The 21,870-nt window shown below is 36.9% G+C and overlaps 1 protein-coding gene across 1 annotated transcript; it reads left to right on the top strand.

Moving 5' to 3' along the window:
• The first annotated feature begins 622 nt into the window (after positions 1–622).
• Positions 623–18,697, top strand: LOC104241423 (exocyst complex component SEC3A). The gene is made up of 25 exons (XM_009796360.2): positions 623–977; positions 2,475–2,545; positions 3,067–3,147; positions 3,230–3,297; positions 3,390–3,492; positions 4,445–4,593; positions 5,271–5,388; positions 5,763–5,867; positions 6,306–6,407; positions 6,509–6,646; positions 7,174–7,302; positions 7,395–7,475; positions 7,564–7,638; positions 10,293–10,466; positions 10,570–10,723; positions 10,802–10,866; positions 12,277–12,447; positions 12,539–12,618; positions 13,874–13,955; positions 14,324–14,421; positions 14,508–14,616; positions 14,743–14,811; positions 17,521–17,586; positions 17,696–17,785; positions 18,307–18,697. The coding sequence occupies exons 1-25, from the start codon at positions 800–802 to the stop codon at positions 18,415–18,417; spliced, it is 2,667 nt and encodes an 888-aa protein (XP_009794662.1). The 5' UTR covers positions 623–799; the 3' UTR covers positions 18,418–18,697.
• Positions 18,698–21,870: the final 3,173 nt, after the last annotated feature.

Here is a 21,870-nt window from a genome sequence, read left to right as displayed (position 1 = left end):
GAGCAATGTTTATCCATAACGGAGTACTGAAAGGATAAGCTTATTATACCCGATATGGATAATCTTCTACCGGGGGTAATGTTTATCCATAACTGGGTACTGAAAGGATAAGCTTATTATACCCGGTATGGATAATCTTCTACCGGGGATAATATTTATCCATAACTGGGTACTGAAAGGATAAGCTTATTATACCCGGTATGGATAATCTTCTACCGGGGGTAATGTTTATCCATAACCGGGTATCGAAGTGATAAGCTTCTTCAGGAAGCTTATTTCCAATAGAGTACTTAAATAGATAAACATATTTACGGTGGAGTCCCATATGGATAAGCTTCTTCAGGAAGCTTATTTACAACGGAGTACTAAATGAACATCCATAATATAATATATTTATAACACTCCCCCTTGGATGTTCATTAAAAGATAATGTGCCTCATTAAAACCTTTATACATATCTTTTAAAGAGTTTAAAAATCCTAAAAGACATATAGATGAATCACACAACATTATTTTTTTTCTTTCTTGACAAATGATTATTAACTCGTTTAAATGTTGACGCAAACCATGTTTGCGTATAATAAAAGAAGGAAAAAAAAATGTGAAGAAGAAAAGGTTGGACTATTATTACACTTGCTAAGAAAAGGGGAGGAAAGACCACCCCCTCCCCCTTGGCCCACCCTGCAACTTTTCAAGCTGTAAAAACTGCTCCAAACAATTAAAGAAAGAGAAAGAGGAAATCTAAAATACAGGGACTTTGTGTGTAGAGTTCCTTAGTAACTTCAACTTCAGAGCAAAAATGGCGAAATCGAGTGCGGATGATGAGGAATTGAGGAGAGCTTGTGAGGCGGCTTTAGAAAGCACTAAAGAGAAGATCATGATGACAATCAGAGTCGCTAAGAGCCGAGGGATCTGGGCCAAAACTGGCAAATTGGGGCGTAGTCACACCGCTAAACCCAGAGTTCTTGCCATTTCCTGTATGTTATCTATCTTATTTTCCAGATTTAGAGAAACTTCTAGTTTTAAGACAGTTATTTAGTAATACATTACTTTGTTGATTTATGTAAATTAAAGCTCGGTGATACCGTTATTTTTACTCTGAGTTACAGCATGATCTGTTTCAATTTGATAAAATCAAGTTTGTTTAGTTTCTTCAAGAGCTAGAAATGAGCCCAAATAAGCTTGCTCAGGTCTCAAGTTCAAATCCAAAAGGAGGAAAAAAAATACACGTGATTTCTTTCCATCTGCCCAAGCCTTGATAGCAGAGTTACCTGATACCCGTGCTGGTGCGAGGTAGCAGGTACAAAGTGGAATTAATCGGTGTGCGCTTAAGCTGGCCTGAGCATTATCGGCATAAAAAAGGAGAGATAGAAATGAGCCTCAATCTAGCTCAGGCCTCTTTAGGGTTATATGATAAAATTGGAACAATATGGAGAAGATATTTAAGGTCTTGCGCAAGGATGAGATGTGCAAAGGCCTTAGCTAGCTTAGCGAAGCTAAGTGTTGTAGTGATTGCTAACGGTTTTAGAGGTAAGAGAGGAGTAATCATGAGGTTGTATTTAGTTGTTTCACTGGTTTCCTGAATGATGTTACCCTAAGCTTCTTTTATTGTATGCTTCATTGATAAGATATATGGTAGAGAGTTTTTTTTTGATAATTTTAATGAGTGAATTGTTGGTAAGTAATGTAAGATATGGTGGTGGTGATTTGAGTTAGCGAGCTGAAAAAACCTCAATGATGTATTTGTTTGGAATTTTTATGATTGAGGGAGGAATGAGTGCAAGGTAGCAGGTGTCAGTCGAGGTGTGCAAGTTGGCATGAACACCACCCTTATTAAAGAAAAGGAAGGGTTGAGGGAGGAATGAGTTGTTAGTAAGTTTATTGTACATTAAATGGAACCATGCAATGAATTCTTTTTACTTAGGGCCAGACTACTAGTTGCTAGATACCACATTGACCTAAAGAGGGTAAAGAACCTTATGCTATATTTGGTTGGGACAGAAAGTGGACCAATGAGTGGAGGGGAACCTCAAAAAAGGGAGGAAGAATTAGGTACCTTAATATCCTTCGGGTTGGACGAAAGGAGGAATTATATATCTTTCACATTTCTGCCCAGCCATTCCAGACTATTTGATGGAGATGATCAATATTCACCCAAGGGAATTAAGCTTGAAATTTTATTTATTTATTTACTTTTTTCGGATAAGAGGTTGTTGTCAATGAAAGATGCGCTTATTTTGACATACACCTTCAAAGTCTCAAGTAACACTCAAATTTTAGAGTGAAAAGCTCTTCCTTTGCCCAGGATTTTTGATGTTAGTATTGTCAGATAAGTCCTCCAATGATTAACAGATAAGTTTACCTCATAAAATGGTGTGGGGTTGTATGCACTTTCAATTTTCCTTTTTCTGAAATTGCTGATTGGAGTTGTTCATTCTGTATGTTCAAACTATCATGATGTGTGGTTTGTGCAGCAAAAGCAAAAGGTCAACGGACTAAAGCTTTTCTCCATGTCTTAAAATATTCCGCTGGAGGAGTTCTTGAGGTAAATACTTCTGATTTATTCTTTCTAAAACATTTTCCTTCTGTCCAGACACTAATTCTAGAACTTGTGACCTCATTATGGGTTATCAAAATGAAAAAGACATGAAGCTTTGACTTCATTATGTTGAAAATAGAGCAACGAAATCTTACGTGAGAGCTTCTTTACTCAACCTTTATAGTGTGTGTAATGAAGCTACAATCATATATGAAACTGGTTCGAAGTATTTATACTTACTAAATTGTCCTAGATAGAATCAATCTTATAGAATGCGAAACTGAAGCATAAACAAGACGTTTGGAGGCACCCAGGGTTGAATGCTACTTAGCTGCATGGCACCTTCAGTAATTCGCTTGCTGAACATTATTTTAGCACCTTACCTTGTGCTTTCACATTTTTAAACATTGGAAAGAACCAAATTGGATCTCCCAAAATCAACATATTGGACTATAGATTTTCATTTAAAGCAAATCGGGTAAAAATGTCATGTTTTGCTGACAGTTATATTATGCTTGCACATGTAGCCTGCAAAATTATACAAGCTTAAGCATCTGTCGAAGGTGGAGGTTGTAACTAATGATCCAAGTGGGTGTACATTTATGCTGGTAATATCATTGAAGAACTATGTTGTCCTTACTTGTATAATAAAGATATTTGGAACTCATCCGGACAAATTTTTTCATGTAGGGCTTTGATAATCTCAGAAGTCAAAGTGTCGCTCCACCTCAGTGGACAATGCGTAATGTTGACGATAGGTTTGTTTCAAATTTTTGATGTCTATCCATCTGAATTCGTATGCTAACATGAATTTTTTCATTTGCCCGTGGACTTTTTCCTTGCATTGTAGGAACCGCGTATTGCTTTGCATTCTAAACATCTGTAAAGATATTTTGGGTCGTCTCCCCAAGGTCGTTGGCATTGATGTGGTGGAGATGGCTCTTTGGGCAAAGGTGCATATAATAGTTCTGCAACTTGTTTTAAACGTCTTAATAGCACATCTATGACCCCCATCTCTGGAAAGTTGACTTGCTTTATTCTGTTTCTTATTGAGGATGAATTTTTTTCTTGCCCATGAACTTGTTGGCAAAGTTTAAATGGTTGCTAGATCATGTATTGGCTGGTGTCATGCCACTAGTGCAGTGCCCCTAATGTTCCAAACTTTTAAGTTTGTATTCTTTAGTGTTATCTACTGATTTTTGATTTAGGATAGGCATGTAACTAAGTTCCTAAGACTGTGCTTAGGGATATAGAATAAATCCTGTTCTATTTTTGAATATGCACTTTTACTTTCTTGTAGCTGAAGATGGACACTAACAGCAACACATAATGATAAAGCAAATAGTCATCTTTAATAGAATTAAATTGTTCACCTACATTTCCTTTTTTCTTTAGTTAGATTGTCTTCGAAAAGGATATGGTCTTTCTTTTTTGATAATATGTGGAAAAACTCCCAAAGATAAGCTATAGGAACACTCACATATATAAGTTGTATGTATACCAAAAAGTAGAGAATCTGCACAAAACTATGGTTCTCTACCAAAGACACCAATCATCTATTATAACAGGGACCTCATGATTGCACCTAAAACAAGAAGCTATCCTCAAAAGCCTTCTAAGAGCTTAACTTATCCCGAAAAATTAAGCCTTCTAAGAGCTTAACTTATCCCGAAAAATTAAGCCTTCGAAGAGCATATTTATACACACTGTTTAGTGTTTACATCCACACTGAACACAAACCTTTGTTAATTTGAAATACATATTTGTTCACAACTAGTTTCTCTTACATGTTTCTTTCGACAAGCTATAAGAATCTAGATCCCCAGCCCCCAACCCAAGGAACTAAACTGAAACTTGGTGCTTGATGAGTTTTATGCAATTGTGATCTATATAAATCCAATGTAGGATAATACTCCAGCATTTACCAAACAACATACTAATCTTCAAGATGGGCCTATCACTGCTGCTGTGGAAGAACGTGAGATGAAAGTAACTGTTGAAAGGGAACTTGTGTCTCAAGCAGAGGAAGAAGACATGGAGGCTCTTTTAGGCACGTATGTGACCTCTTTTTCTTTCTTGTATTGACATTGGATTATCTAATCTTTGGCTCAAAGTGCTTATGCCTGCATTAACAAGCCATCACTGGCACAATTATGAGAACAATTGGATTGTGCAGTAGCAATTAGGGGCTTAAGGAGTGTTAACAAGTGAAAAGAACCTATTTCCCGTGGACTCGGATAGAAGCAGAGTTTTTAAGAGAGAAAAGCATAAAAAAGAGACAAGGTTTTTGATGCTTTAAGCAATAATCTAGAAGTTAAAGGCATGCGTGTTTGTTCAAGCGCACAACTCAAAGAAAATAAAAATATCTTCTTTTTAAAAAGAAAGCACCCCTTAAAAGAAAACCAAACATTACCTTAACATATATGAAATATTACATGTAAGATGCAAAATTGCAACTAACATTATTAATTTTGTATCCAATTGACCATAATGACTATGTTAATTCCCTGCTAGAATTAAAAATCGTTAATATTAATTTGAAATAAACCCTCATAAAGATAATTTCAGTTGCGCCAGGTGTAGACCTTAACTTTTTTTCTTTTCTGGTTGGCTGTTCTCTAGTTCAATGTTTCCTTGTAAGTTCTGTTGTGGTCGTTCTTTTCCAAGCCCCTGACTTATCCATGTAACATTTTGGTCCCTGACTTGATTTTGGGTTTCTGACTTCCTACAGTTATGTCATGGGCATTGGTGAAGCTGAGGCATTTTCAGAGCGGTTAAAGCGAGAGGTTCAAGCTCTGGAAGCTGCAAATGTGCATGCCATTTTGGAGAACGAGCCGTTAATTGATGAGGTGACCAGTCGATATTTTGGTAAAAGAGTTCTTATTATTTTGATGCCTGTGTCAGAGCAGCTTTTGGTTTTATTTTCTTTCAGGAGTTGCTGCGGTTTTTGTTTTTATAATGATTGATATACTTTTACTTAAATAGGCTATGCCGCTCTTGCATTGTCAAATTTTTCTTCTGCCAAGTGCAGTTAATAGCAAACTTTGCCTTGCTCGCTATTCCCTTATATTCAGCTTTTTTCCTTATCTTCTAAATTTTTGTATGTATGTTCTTATACATGCACTCAACACTTAATTTTTTGCCTTCATGGGATTAGGGGAGAATTCCATGTTTTGAATAAAAGGAGCTATATGTTTCTGCCTCTGAAATATTTGTCCTGCAGGTCTTGCAGGGGCTTGAAGCTGCCACTAGCTGTGTTGAAGATATGGATGAATGGTTGGGCATCTTCAACTTAAAACTTAGACACATGAGAGAAGACATTGAATCAGTAGGAATCTCTGCATTTCACTTCTGTAGTATATTATCTAGTATTTGTGTCGAGGAGATAAGTTTTGCTTTTCTTAGTCCACTGATTTGAATATGTATCTGTATGATAATATGATCTGCCTATGTTTGATCCTAACTTGTGAATCGCCTGAATGTGAATATTAATTTTTTGGCATAATCCTTAGTGCATCTATCTGATATGCAATACTCTAGTTTGTTTCTTTCCGATGTCCAATGAATAAACCTACATGGTATCATTTTTTTCCCGACTTGAATCAAGTTTGGTAATGTAGCAGTCTGATCTTTGTGTATATATGCTTCAGGGAAAAAGGATGGTATATTTGTGTTTGTGGGATTCAGTTCATTGGAATGTTGACAGTCTGTTATTTGAATGTATAACCTCCTTTACTAGTGCACTGCTGATCCTTTGTTTATGCAGATAGAGAGCCGCAACAACAAGCTGGAAATGCAGTCAGTTAACAACAAGGCATTGATTGAGGAACTTGATAAGCTTCTTGAGAGATTGCATATACCCTCTGAGGTCTCTCTCTCTCTCTCTCTCTCTCTCTCTCTCTCTCTCTCTCTCCTTGGTGGGCGCCCTTAAATAATTTAATAGTCTTACTTCATCATTCTTGTTTGTAGTATGCAACATCTTTAACCGGTGGCTCATTTGACGAGGCAAGAATGCTTCAAAACATTGAGGCATGTGAGTGGTTAACTAATGCTTTACGTGGTCTTGAAGCGCCTAATTTGGATCCTAGCCATGCAAACATGAGAGCTGTATGTCCACTTTCTCATTTCTTTCTTTCTGATTAGTTTAGTTATTTCTTCTTACTGTGATGTGCTTCGTCATACAGGGGAGAAAAGGTTAACATAGATAGGCCAGATAAAATTTTGGATAACTATTGTTTCTCAGGTGCTTGGGGAAATAAAAAATTGTTAAATTAGTGCAAAATTGACATGGTATCATTAAATTAAATAATGTAACTTGACTGGCCCTGATGAACCTTGGCTTTATGAAATGGATAGGGAATTCTTCCTTTTTCCTTTTCAACAAAACCAGCTAGTTTTTATAGAGCAACATCTTACTTGTTATTTGGGGCTTATAATCTATTACTATAAATGGGTGGGTAGTATGGAAATCCTATTGTCACATCTTATGTGCTTGTTTGCTAATTGAAGTGAAACAAGGTTGTCCTGCCTTTCAGATAAACTATTTTCAGATAGGTGGTGGTTGTTCTCGCTAACTTGTGTGTAAAAGTTTGCACTCACTTTTACTTGTGGAAATGTTCTTGAATCTGTTGTAGGTAAAGGAGAAACGATCTGAGCTTGATAAGTTAAAAACAACATTTGTTCGAAGAGCATCTGAGTTCTTGAGAAACTATTTTACCAGTTTGGTGGATTTTATGATAAGTGACAAGAGTTATTTTTCTCAGGTGTTCTTATGCTCTCACTTTTACTTTCTACTTATATTCATCTTTCTTTTGTAAGTATTTACTATAGACAGCTGATAACATGAATTAAACAGCGTGGACAATTGAAGAGGCCTGACCATGCTGATCTGAGATACAAGTGCAGGACATATGCTCGTCTTTTGCAGCATTTGAAGGTCAGACTGATTCAACTTCTTGGTTAACTTGCTATTGTTTGTTTCAATAGTTTCTGATGTTTTTTTTCCCCCCATCCTTTATTTACAGAGTCTTGACAAGAATTGCTTGGGCCCTCTAAGAAAAGCTTATTGCACATCCCTTAATTTGCTTTTGCGCCGGGAGGTCAGAAAGTTATTTATATCTATCCAATTGTCTTTTCATGTCTTTCTATAACCCTTTTTACTTCCTTCTCTTTGCTGAGTATGTCTCATAGGCCTTAGATTCACTTATGTGTTCACTACAGCATTTGTGCACTTCTATCAACAACAACAACAAACCCAGTGTAAACCCATTTGTGCACTTCTAAACTATTTGAAAACCTGTTTTCTTCATCTCAAACCCTCAATGTCCATTGCAGCAACGGGTTGCTGAGGAAACCTGCATTTGGACAAGTTTAATCTACATGCAACCAACAATCACAGCCAGACGGTTTCCCCGGCTAAATTGTAAAAGAGGTGCAGACGTACTATCTTAAAAGAGAGAAACCGAATTGCGGGGTGTTTTCTGTAAGCAGTAACAAGCTGCAGAAAGAGTTAAGTGGCAGCAGTAGGAAAAACCAGAGGAGAAGAAAAAGAAGAGAAAGGGATTTGGCCACCATTCTACCTGCCATTTAACCAAAGCGCCCGCTAACATTTTAAATCATATAACTCTGAGAAACAGAAAGGGAACAGAAAAAAATGGGAAGAGGGGAATCCAACACTTCTCAAGGGATCAATACGACACAAGCAACTCAAAGACAGTGATTGACAATATGACTCATAACACTTAATACAAACAAATAGGATGAGTAAGGAATATTGACTTTGGACTCTAGGTGGTCGTTTGGTTCCAAAAACATGGGATAAAAGCAATCCAAAATTCTATCTCAGGATTAGTATCCTAATCCCGGTAACCAAACGACCCATAGGAGTTTAATTTTGGAGAAAATGAATTACTTCACGAGCAAGTAACTTGGAGCCCAAGTTTAAAGAACTTCGACCAAGTGCATTTTGATGGAAGAAAATTTCAGTGCCAAGGAACTAAAGACAATTGGACTGCAGTGTTTGGGAGATTTGGTTTTGTAGTCCATTACAAATGTTATTTCAGGGACCCTTTTCACAAGAACAGTAAAAAATAGCACATGAAATCTATAAATAAAATATAGGAGATCTTTATAGGGTCATTTTCTTCTATTCAAATTGTAAATGAGCGTAGGAGATCATTTCCTCACATTCCTCTTGAAGAAGTCATGAAATTTGCTGAAAATAGCGTATTTCTGGATTACTCTTACACGCTCAAAAGCTACCAAGGACATTGCGTGGTGGACCAAAAGATTTTCGTGCATGTTGTGGGGTCATAATCTTTGCATTAGGCAGCCAGTACCAAGATTATGGATTCTGCTAGCAGTTTCTCTTTTGCTGCTAGGGAGCAGAAATCAAGGGTGAAACAGAGTTAATTGTCTGGACTGACTTAACTTGTAAAGATTTGAAAAACATTTTTACATTATGCACTGATGGCTGTCCATTTTTTTTCCTTTCGTGTGGCAACTCTGGATGGCCCTAATAGCTGTCTCCCAAGGAATTTCAGTTAACCTATAAGGATAAAAAAAGGAATCACAGCCCACTCTATTTATCAAAAATTCTACTCCCACTCGGACACACTGTCTAAAACACTTACAATTTGCAAATTTTTAAATTGTAAAAAGGGAAAAAAGAAGAAGAGAATGATGTAAAATATAGCTTGATTATCTCCCTCAAGTTGTTGGGGGTTTTAAATAACGTTTACACGTCCTAGCTTAGGAAAGGATCATATTACAGGCATACAATCATCCTAATATATGCACTCATCTTAATTGATGTGTATGGTACTTTTCTATCTACAACGTTATTTACGAGATATTCACAAATATTCTCAATGATCCTATTCAAGCCCGAAGTGACATATCATATGCTCCTAGTTTGTTGCAAATTTAATCAATCCTTAAACCTCTAGGTAATTTTGTGAGCATATCTGCTAACTGGTTAATGTTTCTGAGCAGTAAGTAGAAAATCTCCCCTTATTTTGGGAAAGCTGGTGAATGCGTGCGAATTCTTTCAAGCCAAAGGATGGGATTAACAAAGCTAGTAGCAATACATCCTGACTCAATATTTCAATATCAGAGAAGGGACTCAGAATCCTTTTAGCTCTAATACCATGTAGAAATAGGAGACAAAAAAGATAATTATGTGAAATTTGATTTGATTATTCTCTCTAGTGTCAGGAAATAAATAACGTCATAACGTCCTAGAATAGGAAAGACTCATAATTATAGGCATCTAGTCTTCCTAATTGGTATTTAATCATCCTAGTTGATTCCTAATTGATATGTACAATAATTTTCTCATCTACAACTTTAATTACAAGGTATTCACAATTATTCTTAATAATTAGTTCTTTCTATACAAAGAAAGATTTACAATTTGCATGAATTAAAACTCAGTTGGAACTGGAAAGAGAAAACTTGAGATATGCAAGATGAAATCGCTCAAAGGAGAATGTATTGAGAGTTGAATCTTGTAAGCCACTTTTGCTAATAAATATAGGTGGTTCAGAATGCTTGTTGTGTTGGTTTTTATTGGTATTAGTGGACCCTCTTAATCACGTTTTGATTCTGATTAAATATTCCTATTTATTGTCCATGCCTCGCGATTCTCCTTGGACCAAATAAAAATGGAAACAGTTTCGGGGTCATAGCAAATCCTTTATGAAGAACATTTCAAGTTTAAAGTAATGGTTCTTTATGTGTGCCATACTTGCAGGCTCGTGAGTTTGCAAACGAGCTCCGTGCCAGCACAAAGGCATCAAGAAATCCAACTGTATGGCTTGAAGGTTCGATGGGTTCGAATCAAAGTGTGAATAGTGCAGACACTTCAACAGTTTCGGATGCATATTCTAAAATGCTGACAATATTTATACCTCTACTTGTGGATGAGGTGCTCTCTACTTTCTTTTTTCTTTGGAATATATGTATATATTTGGTTAATGTTGCTCTCACTTCCAATATCAAGTCCTTTGTTTCTTTTTTCCCAAATGCAGAGTTCTTTCTTTGCTCACTTCATGTGCTTTGAAGTTCCTGCACTCGTTCCACCAGGAGGACTTGCTAATGGGAGCAAAAGTGCACATGATGAGGATGATGCAAATTATGATGATTTGGGCATTATGGATATTGATGAGACTGAAAACAAAGCTGGTACCTCTTTGTCCTTGTTTCTTCTCTTACCTAGCCTGATTCATGGTCAATCAAGGACCCGCTCTTGGTATTTTGCAGGTAAAAACACTGGTGAGCTTGAGGCTCTGAACGAATCCCTTCATGATTTACTCGATGGAATACAAGTAATTCTTACATTTCATCCTTACAATAGCCTTGCTGTTTGATAATAATAATGCTAATATGTTAACTTGAAGCAAAAATATGGCCCTGGGGGGATTCGGTTAATAATCTGTTAGTATCAGATTGAGATGCTGAATGGAAAAACAGATCAATAGTCGTAAGTGTTTTTAATTTATTTTATTCTTCTTTGGTGAGCTATGTGTTATTTACATGTTCAATGGTCGTAGCATCATGCTAAATTGTTTATCGAGTACAATGTGTACATTATCAACAATTCCCTGCTACAACCGTACTCATCGTGATTGAATCAATATTTTACTCAGTCAACAACAATATATACAGTGTATTCTCACTGGAGTCTGGGGAGTAGTGTGTACAAAGACCTTACACCTACCTTGTGGGGGTGGAGGTAGAGAGACTGTTCTGATAGACCCTCGGAGAAAGAAAAGCAGTTCAAAGCAGGTCTGAAAAAGAAAAAAGTAGTGAAGAAGCCATGTTGAGAATAATGAAGATAAGAACAGTAACAACAACAAAATAACAAAGCAATAAGATAAACAAAGCAAAAGAAATAACAGGTAGTAATAAAAATCGAGGGATAATATAATACGAGACTGATAATAATAATACTGATATTGAAAATAAGGGACAAATACGGTGTCCCAAACTCGACTACCTACTAATCTTCTATCTTAATCCTTGACCTCCTTATCCTTCTATCTAGGGTCATGTCCTTGTTAAGATGAAGATGTGCTATGTCCTGTCTAATCACCTCTCCTTAATACTTCTTCGGCCTACCTCTACCAACCTCTCACACCTCCTCACTGGGCATCTGTGCATCTCCTCTTCGCATGCCCGAACAATCTCAGCTTCACTTCCCATATCTTGTCCACCACGGAAGTCACTCCCACCTTGTCCCGAATATCTTTGTTCATAATCCTATGTCTCCTAGTATGCGCGTACATCCATCTCAACATCCTCATTTCCGCTACTCAGTCGGAACAAGAAAATTGGTTTTGCATTGTCCAACGAACAACTTCATAACATTCCTCCTTGTTATTCTGCTCTTACGTATAAAATGGCAGACCTTTACGATGCACCACCATCTCTTGTTGTGTTCTGTAGAACCAGCCCTTGATAATCCAAGTTCTTGCTTTCTGGACATGTTTTATTTGTCCTTGTCATGAGGCGCTAGTGCTGGATGTTTGCCAGCAAGTTTTACCTATTCTTCATGGTGCTTATAGCTTTGTTTTCTCTATAGTAGTTATTATTTCTCTCTTCTGTCGTTAATTTTCTTTGTGGTTACGGCGTTTGATTGTTACAATATGGTTCTTAACGGGCATAATTGTTGGTTGGATGGTTGCAGAATCTTTTAGATACTTCTGACAAAACTCTCCTGTTTTTACGTGTTTTAGGAAGACTTCTATGCGGTGGTGGATTGGGCATACAAGATTGATCCTTTGCGCTGCATATCAATGCATGGAATAACAGAACGTTATATTTCAGGTCAGAAGGCTGATGCTGCAGGATTTGTACGCATCTTGCTTGATGACTTGGAATCTAGGATTTCAATGCAGTTTAGTCGGGTGAGCTACTGTCTTCCCGCTTGTCATGATATATGCTTGTGGAACTCATAAGTGATGATTTTTACTCTCTTTTCTGTTGCTTGCATTGCAGTTTGTTGATGAGGCATGTCATCAAATTGAAAGAAATGAGCGAAATGTTCGACAGTTGGGAGTCTTGTCATATATACCAAGGTTGACTGGGTTCCATATGTCCTTACTTTTGTATGCTTGCGTTATCTGTAGAACGGGTTTGCTGTCAAATGTGTAGTTAGATGGTTCGACTTAGGGGGCATCTGAATAGTGCTTGACATACTTAGGGTGTAAAATTATTGGTTAACATGTAAATTTGGTGTCAGATGGACAACACATTTAACTCGTGGGATTGCAATAAAAGCTTTTGTCTTTTTAGAGGGTGTTTGGCTAAGCTTATAAGCTGGTCAAACTGGCTTATAAGCACTTTTTGGCTTATTTACGCGTTTGGTAAAATTAAAAGTGCTTATAAGTTAAGTGCTTATAAGTCAAAAATAAATCAAAAGTCATAAGTTATCTCCCCCAACTTATCAAATTTCAGCTTATAAGCACTTTAGGTTTGACCAAAATATTTACTATTCTATCCCTAAAATACTTATTTTTAAAACAGAACTCTTCGTATACCCAGTTCTTCAGTTGCTTATTATTAATTTCAGCACTTTTATCCAAACACGTAACTGCTTATTTTTAAATCAGTTTCAACACTTAAAAGTGCTTTTCAGCACCTAATGCTTATCAGCTACTTTAAATCAGCTAAGCCAAACGGGCTCTTAATCTTATCCTCCTACTTTAATGTGGTCTGATTAGTCCAACACATTTAGACATGCTAGAATATCGGCTCTTGTGTCGTATTTTCGTCACTGAAGATTGATCTTCCTTAACCTGGCAATGGTATGGTTTTGTTTCTCTTGGGAAGATCTTTTTTCTCCAGTTTGGAAGGAAAAAGAGAGATTGATTTCACAATTTTCATACTTTAGTTATTACCATGAAATTTACTAATTTTAATGAAGAAACTGATGACTCCAGCTTATGTTACCTTAAAAAAAAAAATCAATCCCTCCTACTTTCAAGTAAAGTTAGATGCCAATTCTATATTGGATATTCCAGCTTGATTTTCACTACCTCAAGTTTCAGTTAGTATTTTTTTTACATTTTGAGCTTTCTTTCCTTTTACTGGTGCAGTTTCACTCTTTCCATCTCTGTATTACCTCCTCCTTATGATTGATTACCTTCTTTCTCACCTTTTGCTATGAGCTTTCTCTAACAAGTCTTTGATTAACGTCATCGATAACTGTAGGGCTGTGAGCATCTTCTTCTAATTCACTTCAAAATCAGATTTGCTACTTAATTTTGCTTTCAGAGTACTCTCAGTTGATCCTTTTGGCGTAGATAATCAATAATCCATTTGGTATTGTAGATTTGCCACACTTGCAACCCGTATGGAGCAGTACATCCAAGGACAATCAAGGGATTTGGTTGACCAGGCGTACACAAAATTTGTGAGTGCTTTCATCTCCCACCCATTTCTTAATATGTGATATCAGTTGAAGCTATTAATATGTGTTATCAGTTGAAGACTCTAATTTTGACTTAATATGAAGTTGATTACTTTTGTTTGCCATTTTTGTGGTTTTAGTATAGCAGTTGATAATTCCATTTTTTAATATGCTGTATTAGAAAATCAGATATTGCTAAAGTGGGAATTGGGGGGAAAAAGCAAAAAAGAAATTAGGAAATACATATTTAATTTTTTGTCTTATCTATGTGTGATAATTTTAATTTTTACAGTCTGTCGTGGTCAGATAATATATATTTCCTTATGTAAGTAATATTGTGTGGTGTGGCTGTTTTGGAAATTGTTTGGCAGGTCAGTACAATGTTCCTTACTTTGGATAAAATTGCTAAAGCAGACCCAAAATATGAAGACATTATGCTTTTAGAAAACTATGCAGCATTTCAGAATAGGTATTATTCTGATGTTGCATTCAGAATCTATTACATTTTCTATTTCATAAAATCTGTTTGAGTACTGACTGGAAGGAGTTGTGCAGTCTTTATGACCTGGCCAATATGGTGCCGACATTAGCGAAGTTCTATCATGAAGCCAGTGAATCTTATGAACAAGCTTGCACGCGCCACATCAACGTGATTATAATCTATGTAAGCTATCCTATTTCTTGCTTCTTGTTTTTGTAGTGTTTTCTTCTCTGCTTGTTGCTGTTACTACTATTTCTATAGGTCCAAGTCTTTCTGATGATATACCTTAAAACCTATGCTTCTCCACAGCAATTTGAGCGACTTTTTCAGTTCGTAAAAAGAATCGAGGATTTGATGTACACAATCCCACCTGAAGAGGTTAGATTACTGCTTTTCTAATTTTCTCCTCAGGTTACAGCATTTGTTTTCTTCCCTCCACTTAAGAGTGTCATAATTTGCCTTGTATGAGGACACCGGCTTGTTATTTAGTTTCCTGCACCGATATTAAGTCAACACGAATTTGAGCCACTACATGATTTCTTATCAAGTATGAAGGGAACAGTGTAGTCTACTAGTCAATACATGTCGCTTTGTACTGACTTTTTTTTTAATAGATATAGAACTAAATATATGATAAAAAAAAGCTAAATTGAATATCTGAAATCTCTTGGACTTCTGGAACTTTTGTGTTGAGTTGCAGATATGTGAATTACAAGAGCTTTAGCAGTCAGTTTGAGATTCCTTGTGAATACCTTTTCCCTCATTTTCTCTTTGATGGGAGATTCTTCTGAAATTCAGTCCTACTATTCCAATGGGTTCCTTTAATTAATCATGATAACTGTAATTTAAACCAACAAAATTTTCTGGTACAGATCTTGAGGTTCTGAAGCTACCGGTGTCTCACTAGTATCTTTATTAAGTACGAAGTTGATATGAAGAATGACTGATGTCCTGCTGTGATTACCAATTCTGTATGCTTACATTTTCACCATAATGTTCTTGTTTATTTTTTAAAAAAATGGAGAAAAATTGAGATAGAGATTAATTTAGAATGAGTGAATTACCTTAGTTGGCAAATTTAAGTAAACTCTATATTGAATTGGTATTAAGAATTCAGTTTTTCAGTCAACATCAATTAATTATGCCTCAGCTACTTATAAACAAAAAAATTTAATTATGCCTCGGCCCTAAATTAGTTGGATGTGAATCCTCTTTAACAATTTTCGGGAAATTCCCTTCTAATGCTAAATAGTTGTCTTTGACATTCACATAGCCAACCCCAGCTAGCTTGGGATTGAAGCATGATTGTTGTTACTGTGTATGTTTAGAGGCGCCTAAGTGGTACGTACCTAGGGATGTATCATAATCCAACAACAACAATAACAATAACGACCCAGTGGAATCCCACTAGTGGGGTCTAGGGAGGGTAGTGTGTATGCATACCTTACCCCCACCCAGAGGGGTAGAGAGACTGTTCGAAGGACCCTCGGCTCAAGAGGACAAAAAAAGGCAATACATCAGTACCATCAGTAAAAAATAATATATATATATATATATAGCATTTGGGCTTCCCCTCTGAACGTGCTCGAACCATATGAGCCTTGCTTCCCGCAGCTTGTCATCCATGGGGCCACGCCCACCTTCTCCCGAATATTCTCATTCCTAATCTTATCCATCTTAGTGTGCCCGCACATCCACCTCAACATCCTTATCTCTGCTACTTTCATCTTGTGGATATATGAGTTCTTAACTGGCCAACACTTAGCCGCATACAACATGGCCGGTCTAACCACCGCTCTGTAAAACTTTCCTTTGAGTATCGGTGGCACTATCTTGTCACACAAGACTCCAGACGCTAACCTCCACTTCATCCACCCCACCTCTACACGGTGTGTGACATCCTCGTCGATCTCCCCATTCCCCTGTATGGTACTTGAAACAACCCCTCTTGGGTATGACATGAGAGTCAAGCCTCATGTCCAATCCCGTTTTCGTCGGCTCGACGCTGAACTTGCACCCTAGGTATTCCGTCTTAGTCCTGCTCAACTTGAAACCCTTAGACTCAAGGGTCTGTCTCCAAACCTCCAGCTTCTCGTTGGCGCCGCTTTGCGTCTCATCAATCAGAACTATATCGTCAGCAAATAACATACACCATGACACCTCCCCTTGAATATGATGTGTTTGTGCATCCATCACCAGGGCAAATAGGAATGGGCTGAGCGCAGACCCTTGGTGCAACCCCATAACAACCGAAAAATGTTCCGAGTAGCTTCCTACTGTCCTAACCCGAGTCTTAGCTCCATCATACATATCCTTAATCACTCTAATGTAAGCAACCAGCGCACCTTTTGCCTCCCAACATCTCCATAGCACCTCCCTGAACCTTGTTATGCTCTTTTTCCAGATCAATAAACACCATGTGCAGATCCTTCTTTCTAACCCTGTACTGTTCCACCAACCTCCTAATAAGGTGGATAACTTCCGTGGTAGAACGCCCCGGCATGAATCCGAACTAGTTGTCTGAAATAGACACCGTCCTCCTAAATGGATGTATCATAATCCATTTTAAATATTATCTGCTGTCACTCTAACCATGGATGAGGGAGACAATTTGCTAGTTGTTGCCTCATTTTTGGTTTACTTTCTCTGCATCATGCCTTTAAGTACTTACATGGATAAAGTAATTACCAGTTACTAGCGTATACATTGATGTTAGTCAATCCTTCTTTGTGGTATTAGTTATGCTTCAGCCCCTTTGTAAATATGTAAGGCCTCAAGTTGCATTGATTTTGCTTTAACATAATGGTAAAATTACTAATACTGGAATAAGAAGAAGTGCTCTCTCTTAGGCAGATGGAACTTTAGGTTTGCATTGCTGACTTTGAGGCATTGGGCTGACATTTTCTTAGCCTTATTGGTAGCTGGGTTATTTTTTTTTTTTTTTTGAAGTAACAAGTAAAATTTATTTTTGTTCCATCATTTGAAGTTGCTCGAGGTTCTGATCAACCTTAAATGCAAATGCTGCTTACCTGACTGCATCAATACATCATCAGCTGCTAATGATTTATGTCATTTTAAATATTTTAGATTCCATTCCAACTTGGGCTGTCAAAGATGGATCTTAGGAAGGTGGTAAAATCCAGTTTATCTGGGGTAAGTCTGTCAATTGCCTCAATTCATCTTCTACTTTTTTAAACCAAAAAAAGGTGTCAATCTTGTATATTCGGGGTCTTCGATGACTGTTCAAACTTTGCTTCTATAGGTGGATAAGTCCATAAGTGCAATGTATAAGAGATTGCAGAAGAACTTAACCTCAGAGGAGTTGCTGCCTTCGTTATGGGATAAGTGCAAGGTATATCTAGCAGACTGCGTATTGAAATTGATCACTTGGAAATCCAAATGAAAAATTCTTCACCTGAAAAACTTCCTTCCATCAGTGTGTCACTTTGATGTTTGGAGGTTGGATTTAGTTTTTCCTATTGATTTGATTTTTGTGAGAATTTGAGTAGCCAATCCAGGGGAATCCTCTGGCCGTTGGATTTTCTGAACTCTTATAAAAGAACTTTGTCCTAGCTATATGATGAGATGGACTGTGAACTGGAAAAGGATAGAATGGTGCCATTTTGAAAGTAGGAGCTTCTCTGATGATTATATATACAGAAATCATGATTAATGGCCGTCCGGTAGAATAGAGACATCTTAAGTTTCTTTTCAACTGCATTGTCCTGTAATAGTAAAATCTTGCTTCCATGTTTAGAGTTGCTTTAAAATGTTACCCTAGGCTTTTATTGATCACTTCCTCAGTTGATCTCTATGTTTCCTTGGTTCATTTTCTATATAGCAAATTTACCTACAACATTCATATTTTTGCAGAAGGAGTTCTTGGACAAGTATGACAGTTTTGCTCAGCTTGTAGCCAAGATTTACCCCAGCGAGACCATCCCATCTGTCTCAGAAATGCGAGATCTTTTGGCATCCATGTAAAGAGGCATTTTGCTCTAGTAATTGCGAGTTTGTTTTCTAGTTTTAGTTAGGGAAAGGGTGTTGTAGAGTATGTCTTGTGTTGTCAATTTTCTTCTTTTTCCTCCTTCCTAATTTGATTACTTTACAGATCCTATGAGGGACATGATAACAGGCTAGATTAAAGCATTTTCGTGTATTGTCCTTACCAGCTTTGTTGTGTAATGTTTTTTGTTTCGTCCTACTGCGTGGGATATCCAATCTTTACCTGTTTTACTGTGCAAGGAAGAAATGTTTTACACTACATGTCAATTCATCCATCAGATATTAAAGCTTCTTGTTTTTCACTAGTTAGTTATGCCTTGAATCCTTTCCCTTTCCTCCCCCAGAAACTAAAAAGTGAAATTTGTGGTGACCGTGTCAGTCATCATGGTTAATGCGGATGCTAAAAGCCCAACCACAAGGAAAGGGAACTTGCAGTGTTTGTCGAATATAAATCGAAAATACTGAAATAGCAGAAAGAATTAAAATTGAGTATTATGCAAATTGTGTAAAAGAAATTGGTACCAGTCTTATTCCTTTTATATATGGATGTTGGCAACATCTAACAGGTAGGGAGGAAAAACGGGTGATTGTTGGTGGTTTAACTAACCATAAGCAAAGGTAGGGGATTTGATTTGACGCTCAATGTTAGTGGAAAAGCTATTCTTGTCACAGTAATATTACTGTTGGTAAATCTACTATGAGTGATTATTGTTTTATTCTACTTCAGTTCATTCTAAGTGATTGTAATGAGGATAAAACAATTAGTTTTGTGAGGCCAAAAGAAAAAGAACATCAAAACGTTGTAACATTGCCCTAGTCATCAAATATCCTCTAGGTTTTCTAACTCTCCTGCCACTACTTTGGAATCATTTTAACAGTTTGATGTTTATACCAGCCTTTCATTTTATTTCATCAGAAGGTAATTTTCTTTCTTATACTACTATTAAACATCAGTACAACATTAATTTTTTAGAACCTTCCCTGTGATAACTAGCTTTCTCAAGTAACAGTATGAGGATTAAAGACTGAACCAGTGAATTTGAACCAAGGCAAAAAACTAAACAATGAAGCAAACTACAAAAGGAAAAGGGATTTAGTTCTTCATGATTTACAAAGATCACTAGTTTTCAGCAACAGGCCTGGAAAGAAAGCGCCTTTGAAGAAACGTTACAAGGACCAAATTATGACAAAAATCTGTGCCTAATCATACTTGTAGATTTCACCATAGATGATGGAACAATATACAATATAGTTTTTCAGTTTTTTCAAGTATAATTACGAATATCATGTGAAATAAAATGGTTAGTATTTCAATCATGAAATGTTTCCTTAAATCCAAAAAGTAAATTAAAATCATTCTCTCTCTTGTCAATATTCTTAACAATAATACATTTCCCGTACACCTTAATTTTATACGTAAAGAATCAATGGATGAAGATAGAAGTTTGACTCTAAATGAAAAGAATTATTACACCTACGTATTTCGACGCAGGAGTGTTTACATCAATAGGTTTTAGCCACACAGAAAGGTGTAAGATTCCATTCACCAAAAATGGAATAAACATTCAAATGATGAGGTTTCCTTATAATTTGTTGGAGTCCTCAAGTTCAACGGTCTGGTAAACTGTTCTGATGATTGCTTGACACGTACACAAATTACGAGCTAAATTTAACTTACACTCAATTTTTATATCAAATCAATAAATAAGTAATACTTCCTTAGTTCCTTTCTATGGCTTTAAGTTCTCAATTATAATTAATTTTACGTTACTGTTTGTTTGGTATTTGACCATGATAAATCAGTATAATTTAATATAAATATCGACAAAAATTACTTATGGCTAAAAAATGATACTGTAGGATGAAATGGGGTAGCAGTGCACCTCCACATAACGAGCTAGCTGCCACATGAGGAGATGGAGAATCACACAATTTCCTATTAAGGCGAAACACAAAGGCAATAATGCAAAACAAGCTGCAAAAGACAGGTACTTTAAGAAGAAACTAGTTGAATTATTGCATTTGCAACCATGAATGAGGACTTGCCAATCTAATAACCTAGAGTTTGTCATCTGCTCCTATCTATAATCGCACTAATTTATCTGCCTGCACATGGAAGAGGAAACGTGACCTTGACCAGAGAGGGAGACTTTTTCACTCTTAACTAGAGATGTCGGGTAGGGTTCGAGAGTTGGGACCGAGTCCTCTTTTATGGAGAGCACTAAAATCACCATATAAGTTTTTTACAAAGCGTACCGGACTACGAAGTTTTGAACACAGCGGATGGTTAACCTAACAAATAAGAGAAAAAAAAGTGTGACATTGGTTGCAGAGACGGAGCTAGGATTTAAAATTTATAGGTTTCGATTCTAGCACTTTTAAGTTATTGGGTTCTAAATTAATAATTTGTACATATTAAAATAATTTTTTTAAGACAAATATAGAGTTTGCACAAAAGTTATTGGGTTCGATCGAACCCGCGCCTCGGTCTTGTAAGTCCCCATAAAATTTCGCCAAGGTTTTTGTGGTGCCGAGGTTGACTTATGTGTACGGCACGATACAAAATTTTTGGGTTGAAGAATGCACTGAGGAGTTGACGGAAATTTTTGGCAGAAGAAGGCAGTTATGTGGTCAAGTTTGCGACCGCAAAACCATTTTGCGGGCCACATATCCATCGCAGAGTTGGATAGAAAATTAGTTGGATTTTGAAGGGAGTTTTGCGGTCATTTATGAGATCGCACATCTATTCCGCGGTTCGCACTTCTATCACAGAGTTAGCATGAGGAATTTCGTTGAGCGATTCTGCAGCCGCATAAGTGATCTGCGGACCACATATCTGTCGCAGACCGGTCCAGACCATTCCAATTTTTGGCATCACTTTCGCGGTCTATTTTGCGGGCAACATACCTATTCTGCGGTTCATTCTGCGACCACAAACCTGAGTTCGGAGGGTTCATTTTTTATTTTTATAACCCGACCTCATTTTGGTAAATAACCTTAGGGGCTCATTTTGAAGCGAATTGTTGATGATTTTAGAGAGAGATAAGAGTATTTTAGAGAGAGAAAGAGAAAATCTATCATTCTAATCACCCATTCTTGCACCAATCTTCAAGAATCAAGGAAGTCAATCACTAGATTATCATCTATCTGGATTGTTATTGCTAGACGTGTTGGGACGTTGTAGTAACTTAAGGAAAACTCAAACAAGGTATGTTGGCTAAGCTTCTCTTTTAGAATTGAATTCCATGATGTCCCCGTAAGTTTCTAGTGTGGTTGGCCCAAGTTCCTAATTCCAATGTTCCGAGTCATTCTTTATGAATTCGACTATTCCGAATAAGCTTGTGTTGAAAGATATATATTAGAAATGTGTACCGAATACTCCTATTATATTGTGTTCTGCTTCGAATGTGTTCAAACGTGACAAATGTGTCG

This window comes from Nicotiana sylvestris, chromosome 10 (genome assembly GCF_000393655.2).
Source record: "Nicotiana sylvestris chromosome 10, ASM39365v2, whole genome shotgun sequence".
NCBI lineage: Eukaryota > Viridiplantae > Streptophyta > Magnoliopsida > Solanales > Solanaceae > Nicotiana > Nicotiana sylvestris.
The sequence above is the reverse complement of the archived record's forward strand: the minus strand, read 5'-3'. Positions and strand labels throughout refer to the sequence as shown.

What these genes read in the sequence shown, in the direction of transcription:
- LOC104241423 (XM_009796360.2), top strand. Translation starts at nt 800, where the DNA reads ATGGCGAAATCGAGTGCGGATGATGAGGAATTGAGGAGAGCTTGTGAG. An exon ending in AGATGGCTCTTTGGGCAAAG is followed by an intron (nt 3,493 to 4,444) that starts GTGCATATAATA and finishes AATCCAATGTAG; the next exon opens with GATAATACTCCAGCATTTAC. An exon ending in GTCTTGTCATATATACCAAG is followed by an intron (nt 12,619 to 13,873) that starts GTTGACTGGGTT and finishes TTGGTATTGTAG; the next exon opens with ATTTGCCACACTTGCAACCC.